At 44.4% G+C, this 10,779-nt stretch overlaps 4 protein-coding genes across 4 annotated transcripts; 2 read left to right on the top strand and 2 right to left on the bottom strand.

The window, feature by feature from the left end:
* Nucleotides 1–404: 404 nt before the first annotated feature.
* Nucleotides 405–884, bottom strand: LOC6591700 (uncharacterized zinc finger protein CG2678). Its single transcript, XM_002017235.1, has one exon. It carries the CDS (start codon nucleotides 882–884, stop codon nucleotides 405–407), a length of 480 nt encoding a protein of 159 aa, XP_002017271.1.
* Nucleotides 885–1,354: 470 nt separating this feature from the next.
* Nucleotides 1,355–3,550, top strand: LOC6591699 (mannose-1-phosphate guanyltransferase beta). The gene is made up of 4 exons (XM_002017234.2): nucleotides 1,355–1,522; nucleotides 1,588–1,864; nucleotides 1,923–2,457; nucleotides 2,771–3,550. Exons 2-4 carry the CDS (start codon nucleotides 1,685–1,687, stop codon nucleotides 3,169–3,171), a joined length of 1,116 nt encoding a protein of 371 aa, XP_002017270.1. The 5' UTR covers nucleotides 1,355–1,522; nucleotides 1,588–1,684; the 3' UTR covers nucleotides 3,172–3,550.
* A 41-nt stretch (nucleotides 3,551–3,591) lies between these two features.
* Nucleotides 3,592–5,618, top strand: LOC6591698 (Bardet-Biedl syndrome 5 protein homolog). The gene is made up of 6 exons (XM_002017233.2): nucleotides 3,592–3,677; nucleotides 3,754–4,128; nucleotides 4,209–4,357; nucleotides 4,418–4,613; nucleotides 4,682–4,919; nucleotides 4,982–5,618. The coding sequence occupies exons 2-6, from the start codon at nucleotides 4,037–4,039 to the stop codon at nucleotides 5,453–5,455; spliced, it is 1,149 nt and encodes a 382-aa protein (XP_002017269.1). The 5' UTR covers nucleotides 3,592–3,677; nucleotides 3,754–4,036; the 3' UTR covers nucleotides 5,456–5,618.
* A 367-nt stretch (nucleotides 5,619–5,985) lies between these two features.
* Nucleotides 5,986–9,513, bottom strand: LOC6591697 (nucleolar protein dao-5). The gene is made up of 3 exons (XM_002017232.2): nucleotides 8,382–9,513; nucleotides 8,189–8,305; nucleotides 5,986–8,125 (listed from the first exon to the last, which is right to left on the bottom strand). Exons 1-3 carry the CDS (start codon nucleotides 8,993–8,995, stop codon nucleotides 7,426–7,428), a joined length of 1,431 nt encoding a protein of 476 aa, XP_002017268.1. The 5' UTR covers nucleotides 8,996–9,513; the 3' UTR covers nucleotides 5,986–7,425.
* Between the last annotated feature and the right edge of the window lie 1,266 nt (nucleotides 9,514–10,779).

Here is a 10,779-nt window from a genome sequence, read left to right as displayed (position 1 = left end):
TACATATTAAAAGTAACTAACTAAGTAATTAATACCAATTATAGCCCGAATTGCTCCAGCTTTCGGCTATTAAAATCGCTCAGCCTGAATGGCATAACAACCAAGGGCAAATTTTCGTCGAAGAATAAGAAAGCAGTTCGGCTATCATTTTTAAGTTGAGAAATATCCAAAAATGTATTTGAAATTGAACTCTTCTCCTTTTTGTGGGAACGACTGTGGAGTATTAGCTGGACCTTCTTTGGGACCGTCTTTGGACAGTGTATACACTGGTAGTGGAGCGGTGGTGGTCCGGCAATATTTGGCGCTGGATCCTCCTCCTGCGCTACTACCCTGATGGTGAAAGGCCTCTTCATCAGCGGCGTGTCGGGGGTAATGGTGTTGCCCATCTCCTCCAAGTCCCCGTCCTACTCGCTTTTGATGTTTGTTAAGTCCAAGTCGTCGGTCTCGATGATCTCAAAATATTCCGCCGCAGTGTTGTCGTTTTCAGCCTCGTTAAAAATCGGCGCAGTGGAATCAACAGCATCGACATCTATCTCGTTCTTCACGTTTACAGTCTGCTCCTGGGCCGCGTCATTTGGAATTATGGAAGTCTGCTCGTCAGTTGGTTCTCTCTTCACTGGTGCATGCCTCCGCATGGTCCGGCTGTACCTACGCTTGAATCGATACGCATTCCGCAGCGCCTTAAAGCATGGCTCGCATAAATGCTGATGATGGCCGTCTCCTTCATCCACATTCAACCCGGTGCACTCCTTAATCATATTGGCCGGAATGTCTTCCGGCTCGTAGGGCAAGCTCTCATCGTGTTTCTGCTTGGCAAAAATGTCCACTGGAGGCTCGGCGTCTTTTAGACAAATTCGGCAGCACATTTTCTTTAAATCGTCCATGTTTTCGCTTCCAATTTATTCCAATTTATTAGTCAATTAGGTGTTTGGTACGCGCTGTTTTCTTTTTCAAAGAATTTGTAAATGTCATTATATTTTCTTAGAGATGGGAAGTTTTGCCTTGTTGCATTGTAAGCGCCAAATCGCGTAATCATTATCCAATACTCTGTTAATCCTCTACGGCCCAAGAAACTTGTTTGCACTTCTACGTCGCAAAGCGTCGAGTTACTTTCGCTGTAAAAGTAATCAATTCGATTCAATTAGATTATAAAGTTTATAAGTTTTAAAAAGACGTACTAACAAAATTTAAAAAAAACGTACAATACAATCGATACCATCGAGTCTGCTATCGATGGATGGAATGCAGCCCTAGTGAGTATCGATGTCTTTATTTATTTAATTGTTTTCTAGTTTGTTTTTCATCCGAAAATTCGAAAATCCGAAGTTTAAGCAACATATTAAACTGAATAAAGTGTCCTTACGTTAAATTAGAGTTTTAGGCATAAAGTAAAGTAAGCTTAAAGTAAGATTACAGGTGCACACACCCACAACGCCCACCCCCAATAGGAAAGCGCCAACAAATGCAATAGGTCATAAAAAACGAATCAACTTCTTATCAGCAGAAACAACAACAAAAGACAGTAAGTGATATTAATTAAAGTCAAACAGAAAAACGTTCGCCCCGCTCACTTCACTTGCTCGTCAGGCCCAATCCGCCCGAGCAGTGCGGAGGAAAACATTGCTTGCGGAATTTCTGACGTGTCACAAGTGCTCAACAGAACAGACCTTAACATCAAACGGAAATGTGCGGCTCTCCCAACACAACTGTCGGCAATGGCACCCGTGCCCTCATCTTGGTCGGTGGCTATGGCACCCGTCTGCGCCCGCTCACCCTCAGCACGCCCAAGCCTCTGGTGGAGTTCGCCAATAAGCCAATTCTGTTGCACCAGCTGGAGGCACTTGTCGATGCCGGCTGCCGTCAGGTGAGTGAGCAATACTATGAGTAATATATTTATATAAACCAATAATTGGCTCATTCAGGTCATACTCGCCGTCAGCTATAGGGCTGAGCAAATGGAGAAGGAGCTGAAGGTGGAGGCAGACAAACTGGGCGTGGAATTGATATTCTCCCATGAAACGGAACCCCTAGGAACAGCAGGACCACTGGCCCTGGCCAAATCGATACTGTCTGCCAGTCCCGAACCCTTTTTTGTGCTTAACTCGGATGTGATCTGTGATTTCCCCTTCAAGCAGCTGGTGCAGTTTCATCGAAATCACGGCAAAGAGGGAACAATTGTCGTGACCAAGGTGGAGGAGCCTTCCAAATATGGTGTGGTGCTGTACGACGAGGACGGCTGCATAAAGAACTTTATCGAGAAGCCGCAGGAGTTTGTCAGCAACAAAATCAATGCCGGCATCTACATCTTCAATCCATCGGTGCTCGAGAGGATTGAGGTCAAGCCCACATCCATCGAGAAGGAGGTATTTCCGGCCATGGCAGAGCAACAGGAGCTGTATGCCATGGATCTGACCGGCTTCTGGATGGACATTGGGCAGCCCAAAGATTTTCTTACAGGTAGGATGACTCACTGAATTACTGGTGGTGGACTGGGTCTCGGCGCCTATCTTCAATTGCCTCATTACCCTTATCGCCAACCGTAGTGTCGTGCGTTCTTTAATCATGTTTTGGTTTCTTTCGAGTTTGATTTATCTTTTCCTTATATGTTTCTCGGAAGAGCTAATACCGCGTAGAATGTTTGATAGAGCGATTTTTGTTTGAGTGTTTGAGTGGAGGCTCATTACGTAGATTACGCGCGTGGGAAGACCCCTGCTCCAGATAGGAACAGAAGACAATTATTGATCTCCCTCTTCCTGCATATCTCTTCTAGGCATGTGCCTCTACCTGAGCTCGCTGCGTCAGAAGCAATCACCGAAGCTGTACACTGGACCAGGAGTCGTCGGCAATGTACTGGTGGATCCCACAGCCACGATAGGCGAAGGCTGCCGCATTGGGCCAAATGTAACCATCGGACCGGATGTAATCATAGAGGATGGGGTGTGCATCAAGCGTGCCACCATACTAAAAGGTGCCATTGTACGCTCCCACTCCTGGCTGGACTCCTGCATCGTAGGCTGGCGCTCGACCGTGGGTCGTTGGGTGCGGATCGAGGGCATCACAGTGCTGGGCGAAGATGTGATTGTAAAGGATGAGCTCTATGTGAATGGGGGCCAAGTGCTGCCCCACAAAAGCATCGCGGCCAGTGTGCCCGAGCCACAGATCATCATGTGAGAGGGATCTTCCTCACTTTAAGCTGTAGTCTAAGTATGAATTAGTTTCGTTTCGGTATTCGACATTTGTCCACACGAATTGCCTTCTGTTGCCACTGTCTGTCCCCCGAATGAAAGTCCTAATGTTTAAGCCAAACGATTTGCAATATTCTAAACAATGAACGAGAATCAATGAGAAACATTTCCAATTTAGCTTTGCTATTCTATATAAATTAAGGCACCATTTCCTCTTGGGGAATCTTGACTTATAGTCTGAGTATAAGTATATGATCAGCCGAACCTTTTCTACTTTGATACGAGTAAGCAGAGCATAAGTTTTGTACTTATTATTCTACAGTTTAGTCAAATATATACGTACATATATGTATGAAAATACAAAATTTAGAATTAATTGTTCTAAATTCTATTCAAATAGGTCATTAGGTGGAATGAGGAGGTAAAGCATTTCACTGGGAAGTTGCTTCCAAAGGAAGGAGGATCGTGTGCTTACCGTCTAAGGGACGTCGGGTAATCTTTGCTGGCAACTTGGTCGTACAGGCTTCCATCACTCATGTCAATATATATTATAAATTATATTTTATAGGATACATAAATCATAAGGCTACATACATTTATAATTAACTCAGTATCGGGTATGAAATTTTATTCACAAGGTTCCCGCTCGTATATTGCTGGACTGCCATCAAAATCGAAACATAGTGAAGAGATGAACAGACTTGAGATTTTTGAATTAAAGCTACATCGTAGCTTAATTGAATGAAAAGCTTCTGTTAAAGGCAATAATAACCTTTCAAAGGGTATACAAAGTTGCCTAGCAACGGTTTTAAGGAGGAAGACACAACAAAAGTGGAAATTTCATTCTTAAAATGTTGAAATCTCTGGGACAGACCGATGGCCAGCAGCCACAGCTGCAGCTTCTTTGGGAGGACAAGGATGTCAAGTTTGATACGCCTCATCTGTAAGTCATCCAGCGAGAGAGAGAGAGAGAGAGATGGAGAAGAATCCCCAGCTATCAGTGGATATGTATATAAATTCCAGGCACACTCGACTACGCACCGGAGAGAAGGTGCTGGACTACATCTATCACATTGAGGACAGCAAGGGAAATCCCGGGGACACGGGCCGCCTAATGGTCACCAATCTTCGAGTGATTTGGCATTCCTTGGTTCACAAAAAGTACAATTTATGTGAGTAACTATGCTGGGATTCTAGGACATCAGACTGAAGGCGCTCTCTCCACTTTTCAGCCATTGGGTTTGCTAGGTTTGGAAACACCAATACCCGCATTGTGCACATGCACTCCAAGGGCAGGATGCCCAGTCAGGCATTGTACATTCTGGCCATCAGCAATGAGACGCGTTTCGAGTTCCTCTTCACGGATGTGTCCGGGGAGACGGCGCGCCGTGAACAGCCCATCTTTGCCAGCGTCTTTGATGTGTATCAGTAAGTGGAATACGGGGCAATCTCTTATAAAACTCTCTACACGTCAGATGTTTCTCATTTCCCTGTAGATTATATCAACGCACGTATCTCTATCGCGACCTAAAGCTGCGAGGAGCCATCGTACTCTCTGGACAACTGATTATCCTGCCCGATGAGCAGGTCTATAGCCAGGTACAGGGCGTCTGGAATCTATCCAGCGATCAGGGAAATCTGGGCAGCTTTGTTGTCTCCAACATACGTCTTGTGTGGTTCGCTGATGCCAATGAGACCTTTAACATCAGCCTGCCCTATCTTCAGATTGAAAGCGTGAGTGTAATCATCCTTCAGGCTCGAATCTTCCCAATCTCCCACCGCATTTCCCTTTCCAGCTACGTGTCCGAGAGTCGAAGTATGGTCCTGCATTGGTCATCCAAACGGCCGAGACTGGAGGCGGCTATGTACTCGGCTTCCGCATCGATCCCGCCGACCGGCTGAACGAACTCTTCAAGGAGCTCTGTTCGCTGCACACCGTCTACATAGAGCAGCCGAACTTTGGGATCCACTACGATGCCCAGGATGCACGCCAGCGATTGGCGGATGCCGCCGAGGAGGCGGCCCAGGCCACGCAATTCAAGATCGAGAATTTCGAGGAGCTGGACGAGCGGCAAGAGCGCGAAATCAATACCAAACTGAATAGCTATCTGGCGGAGGGTTGTGTGTCGAACAGCAATACGGATCAGTCGGACAGGGAGCCGGTGTATTGCAAGGAGCTGGGCTTTGCCATGGAGCGCATACGGGAGGGATACAAGCTGCAGGATCTGTGGAATGTCATGCCCACCAAAATGGAGACTTTCGAGGAGTGATCTGGAAGAGAGATCAAAAGAAATATAGACAGAAAAGTCATTTGAAAGAATGGCAGGTAATATTTACATAAATAGAAGTATATTATTGAAAACAAACAAGATTTCTCTTAAGTTAATAAAGTATAGATTAGATTGAAATATACATTGGAAAGCAAAGATTTAACTAAAGATTTTGGAAAGATAAATTTAAGGGTAAGGGCATTCAGCATGAAATCCAGGAAAGTTCAGTCGAAGCCGAAGACAATGTTAATACAGATAATAAGGAAGGATTTCGTCAAAGATTTCTGTAATTAAAAGAAGATTTCTTCTTCCAGAACAAAAATTGAAGTGAAATTGATGATACGAAATGATTTAAAGAAAGAACATTTAAGGAAACTGAATGTTTAAGGACCGTAATTGAAATCATTCATTGGATCGAAGATTTCGCATATTTCAAGAAAAGATATTGAAGGAATAGCAAGGTATAAAAAAAGATTGAAGATGGAAGCACACTTATGTCCGTACATCAATCAAATGGATAGTGTTGTAAATATTTTTAGGGATTTTTATTGACGCATCGCATACAACTCGCTGTGTGTTTAAGTAATTTTGCTTTTGTTTGGAATCTCTGGAAATTGTCTTTAGCTTAAGGCTAATTCTTTATAATTTTTCATGGTTTTTGTTTTGAAAATTTTAATTTTGGATTTTGTTTTTTTTTTCCTTCACTACTTTTTAATGATATCAACGTTTTCTGCATCTGTTCTGCTATGAATGTGGTTTCTGCGAGACTGAGAGTGGGATGGATATGTGTTGTCTGGGATCAAGCAATTTATCATTTGGGGGGTCGGTTGGTTGGTTGGTTGTCTTTTGCTTGGTATTATAAATTAGTTCATATCACAACACACAGTTGATTTGACCTCTAAATATATGTATATGCTGCTCTTACAGATAGATTTAGGTAGTATTATATTATTATTATATTTAGATTAATGAATGGATCGTTTAGTTTTGTTTTTTGTTTTTGTTTTTTCTAAGCTATAAATTCTAACAAACTTAATTAAAGTAGGAAAATTAATTGTAGTTGTGGCGTTTACATGATCTTTTTCATCTTCATCTGTTCTTCACCTGTTCTCAATTTTCTCCTAACTCTCTCTCATATCTCGATATCGATATCTTTTTGCCTCAAAGGCCAACATATATAGAAAAAAATCGAATCGAAAGCATTGCAATTTTTCTGTTTGTACATCGAACAAATACAAATAATCATAATCATGGTTACAACAAAATAAAATAAAATAAAACACTTGTTCATTTGAAATATGAATATCAGGAATGGCTTACATTTTACATGGTTTTGTTTCTTTATACATTTAATACTTTTTCTGCTTAAAGTTCTTCGTTTTAATGAGGACTGTGGCTAAACATAAATTCTTGAATCTTCTGTTTTCTTTTTTGCATACATATCATTATCAGTATCATATCATATATTCGTTATTCGTTAGTGGATTCTTTGTTGTTATATCAGTCTTGAAGACCAAGTCATAATGATTTTGATGCCGCAACATATATATCTAGTATCTACTCAAGGAAAGTGAAAATGGGGGAAAGTATAGCCTGGATCTTTCTCTTGAATGTGGGGAAAGTAAGGCCTGGATGTCTATCTCTCTCAGCCCGCTCTATGGCTGAAAGTAAAACCGAATATCTATCGGAAAGTGGTAAAGCCTAATCTTCTCTAGAACAATGCATTGAATGGCAAACTCTTAAACAAAAACCTTTCGGAGAAATGGTTCTTACAGAATGGAGATGGGTTTACATTACACTCCCACTTTTACAGAACAATGCCACACGAATAGGCGCTTTCGAAGACGACTTCGCCATAAACAGTAACTAGAACCAAAAGACTTAGAACTTGGAGAGTTTTCCCATTGTTGTTGCTGCCGCATCGGATTACGTTCCACTGAACGAACATCCGAGATGATTGTAGATGAAACTTAAGTGCTGCCACTATGGCAGCTGCTGGCGGAGATCTGTTTACGGGCCCGTTGACGCGTCATGGGTGGCGAGGGACGAGCTGGAGAGGAGCCACGACAGCTGCGTTTTGCGTTTTGTGGGCCTTCGGCTGGGGCCGTCTTGCGTTTACCCCGTGCGCGGGGTGCTCTTCCCGGAGAGGTGGATGTGGTGACTGGTGTGGGATTGGCAGCTGCGGGAGCTGCGGCACGACTGCGTTTCGCTGGTTCCCTTTTCGTTGATGATTTGCGTTTGCCAGGCGCCTTGGATGCTTCATCCGGCGAGGTTGATGTGGCAACGACTGGCGTGGGATTGGCAGCTGCAGCACGACTGCGTTTCGCTGGTCCACTCTTTGTGGCTGCCCTGCGTTTGACAGGAGCTACAGGTTTGGCTGATACTTCTTCTGGAGAGGCTGATGTGTTGACTGGTGGGGGCGCCCCAAAAGCAGCAGCAGCTCTTGTGCGGCGTCGCCTGGCTGTGAGCAGCGGACCGCGACGACGACGCTTTGGCTTGGGCTCGTCTGCGCTTGTGCCTGAGGTGTGAGTGTTGTGTGAGCGAGATCTGCTCCTGGTGGCGGTGCCGGCGGCGGTTGCGGTGATTGCGGCGGCGGCGGTGGTGTTGGGGCTCGCTATATAGGGCATCGGCACAAACGCCGAACCTTTATGCGGCAGCAATATCACGGAGCTGAGGAACCAAACAAAAGACTTACTCAAGATGGTGCTCCTGACGATTATGCTCAATACTCACCTAGGCTTTGGTTTTTGGAGTGACTCTGGATCATCCTCGTCGTCGTCCTCGTCTTCGCTGTCATTCACGGCGGGCACAAATTTGGGTCGTTTCAGTTCAAAGCCGCGGAATTTGTTGCTGCCAGAGCAAAGAGCGATAGAGATTTTGAGTATATTGTTTGATCGATTCCGAAAAATATATCTACAAGACTTACATTTTTATTGGCGTTAAAGGCATGGGCCGGATGGGCTTAAACTGGCATAGATCCATGAGTAAGCTATCAGTGCTGGGATTACGTACGCGGGCCGCTGCCGAGCGATGCAGTTCAGTGGGTGCCACCGTGTAGACCTTAAGGTACGCCTCCGTCGGCACCTGGCTAGCGGGCTTCCTGTTGGCATGGGCCAGAATGAAGCGTCCACTGCTCGAGCTGGCGGTGATCGATGTAATGCGACTCGGGCCGCAGCCCATCAAGCCGCCCGCTCCGGCCAGTTTCCGCTTCAGCGTCTGACTGGTCAGCGTTATGGGCTTTGCCGGCGGCACAGCGGATCCAACTGGTGGTGGGGTTGGTGATGGGACCGGGGCCGGGGCCACGGGTGCTGGCGCTGACATGACGAGGGCCTTCTGCACGGTATCCTTGATAAATTCGGTGCCGCGATGCAGTCGCACGGATAGGGTCTTCATCAGTGCACTGGCAGCACTGGGACGCGAGGCACCCACTGCCGAGGGAGTGCCCACTGTGCCACCAACGCCACCGGCCGTCCCGTTGCTCGGGTTGCTGTTGATCTTACCGGCATCGTAGGCCGGTAGACCGGCTGCGGCCAGCATCATTACTGCTGTGCGTGCTGGGCCTGGGGCTGTGGCAGGGGAAAGGGCAGGAGGACTGTGGCTCTGGATGGATGCTGCTCTGCCTCTGCTCCTCGGACCAGTAGCACTAACATGCCCGGCTCTAGCGGTGGGGCTGCAATCGCTTATCTCATTTACCACACATTTTCCATCTTCACTTTACATTTGTCTTTTTTCTCCCCAACACAAAATTAGTTCTCTTTTTGTTTTCTTTTTCACAATTTGGGACTTCTTTTGCGTGTTTGCTGCCTCCCCTGGTTCGCTTCACCGTTTTGCGTTTACCTTACACACGCTCGTTCGTACTACACACGCACTACCACCTCACACGCACACGAACACACACTCCTGCTACAACTACACTACTCGCTTGCTGCCTTTATTTCACCCATCCATTTCCATTGTGTGTCGCCGGTCCAGGAAGCCCCTTAAATTGTCTCTACAGGCAGCTATCACCAACAGAAAATAATTCTCTAATATTGGAGACCATTTAATTGTTTATTAAATTATGTCTGCGGGGCAACAAGAAAACGGTTTTGCGAATTCCGTTTTTTGCTCTGTTTTACGCTTTTACTACCGCACACGTTCATTCATCAGAAGCAGCTGTGGGCTATCGACATCGACCCTCAGAAATATACCGGAATATACCGTCTCGTTTTAAAAATATACCGTAAATATACCGACGAACGTGAGTCGATTTTGTGATTGTTGTTTTGAAATAACAATTTAAGATCATATAATACATATTTGAACTGTTTCGGAAGATCAATGGTAAACCGGACAGCCTACATTTCTGCAGCCATTGGCATATTCTTATAAATGCGTGAATTTTGAGGTTTTTTTTTTTCTTAATATTTTCTATTTAAACATTTCTATTGCACTTTATTTTTTTGGCATTATAGCCCTATGCCCTTCCTTCAACCATTTCCTTTTCCTTTGTTCCTCCACTTCTCTACGCTTTATTTCTACTTTTTTATTTTTGACCCACTCACGGCAGCGAATTTCGCCATTATATTAATTGGGCGATTCAAACTTGACGTTTTTGGGTTTCCACCGTTCTCCTTTAAATTTACCTTTTCAGGTATTTCTAGAGGCAGGTGCTGACCCAACTGAGCTGCTATTGGGCCACCATATTTACACCCAATTTTGCGCTTTAAACTATCAAAATATTCTTCCAGGGAATCTTGATTGAAACCCCTGATATTTACTTGATCAATATCTTTGATCTCTGATTCAGCCTTTCCAGGCCGAATTTAATCTTTCCCAAATAACAACGAATTCATTTATGCAATTGTATAATATGTTATAATTGTACAATATGTATTGTTCAATGCATCAAAACCATCGTTCATACTTTTTAAAAACGTTGATGTAGCGATGGCTGCATCTTTGTCTTTGTCCACGATCAGCCATTTTAATTCCTGTGACGACCGTATTCGAAAATATATTAACGGCCAAATTGGTTTTCATGTTATCATATCCCTGTGGATTGATATGATTTTCCTTTAACTTAGGTGACAAACTTCATGAAATTTTTCAATTACTTTCCATGTCGCTTTGTAATTATAATGGTGCAATTATACCATGTTGTTTCTAGCACTCTTGAACAGATGTACGCAATCGGATTCAGCAATCTTTACTTGTCTAATGTTTCAAAAGCCTTTGTATTTACCCTTGCCTGATTGCAAACTATAGCACGGATATTTAAGCCGGCTGTAGTGCAGCACTTGACTGCCAGATCAATGGCTTGGGCGTAATGGTTTGTTGCGTTT

This window comes from Drosophila persimilis, unplaced genomic scaffold (genome assembly GCF_003286085.1).
Source record: "Drosophila persimilis strain 14011-0111.01,24,50 unplaced genomic scaffold, DperRS2 tig00000000-arrow-pilon, whole genome shotgun sequence".
Classification (NCBI taxonomy): Eukaryota; Metazoa; Arthropoda; class Insecta; order Diptera; family Drosophilidae; genus Drosophila; species Drosophila persimilis.
This window is presented reverse-complemented; position numbering and strand designations above follow the sequence as displayed.

What these genes read in the sequence shown, in the direction of transcription:
- LOC6591700 (XM_002017235.1), bottom strand. Translation starts at nt 884, where the DNA reads ATGGACGATTTAAAGAAAATGTGCTGCCGAATTTGTCTAAAAGACGCC.
- LOC6591699 (XM_002017234.2), top strand. Translation starts at nt 1,685, where the DNA reads ATGTGCGGCTCTCCCAACACAACTGTCGGCAATGGCACCCGTGCCCTC. An exon ending in TCGATGCCGGCTGCCGTCAG is followed by an intron (nt 1,865 to 1,922) that starts GTGAGTGAGCAA and finishes TGGCTCATTCAG; the next exon opens with GTCATACTCGCCGTCAGCTA. An exon ending in GCCCAAAGATTTTCTTACAG is followed by an intron (nt 2,458 to 2,770) that starts GTAGGATGACTC and finishes TATCTCTTCTAG; the next exon opens with GCATGTGCCTCTACCTGAGC.
- LOC6591697 (XM_002017232.2), bottom strand. Translation starts at nt 8,995, where the DNA reads ATGATGCTGGCCGCAGCCGGTCTACCGGCCTACGATGCCGGTAAGATC. An exon ending in CCTTTAACGCCAATAAAAAT is followed by an intron (nt 8,306 to 8,381) that starts GTAAGTCTTGTA and finishes TTGCTCTGGCAG; the next exon opens with CAACAAATTCCGCGGCTTTG. An exon ending in CTCCAAAAACCAAAGCCTAG is followed by an intron (nt 8,126 to 8,188) that starts GTGAGTATTGAG and finishes TTGGTTCCTCAG; the next exon opens with CTCCGTGATATTGCTGCCGC.
- LOC6591698 (XM_002017233.2), top strand. Translation starts at nt 4,037, where the DNA reads ATGTTGAAATCTCTGGGACAGACCGATGGCCAGCAGCCACAGCTGCAG. An exon ending in AAGTTTGATACGCCTCATCT is followed by an intron (nt 4,129 to 4,208) that starts GTAAGTCATCCA and finishes TATAAATTCCAG; the next exon opens with GCACACTCGACTACGCACCG. An exon ending in CCTATCTTCAGATTGAAAGC is followed by an intron (nt 4,920 to 4,981) that starts GTGAGTGTAATC and finishes TTCCCTTTCCAG; the next exon opens with CTACGTGTCCGAGAGTCGAA.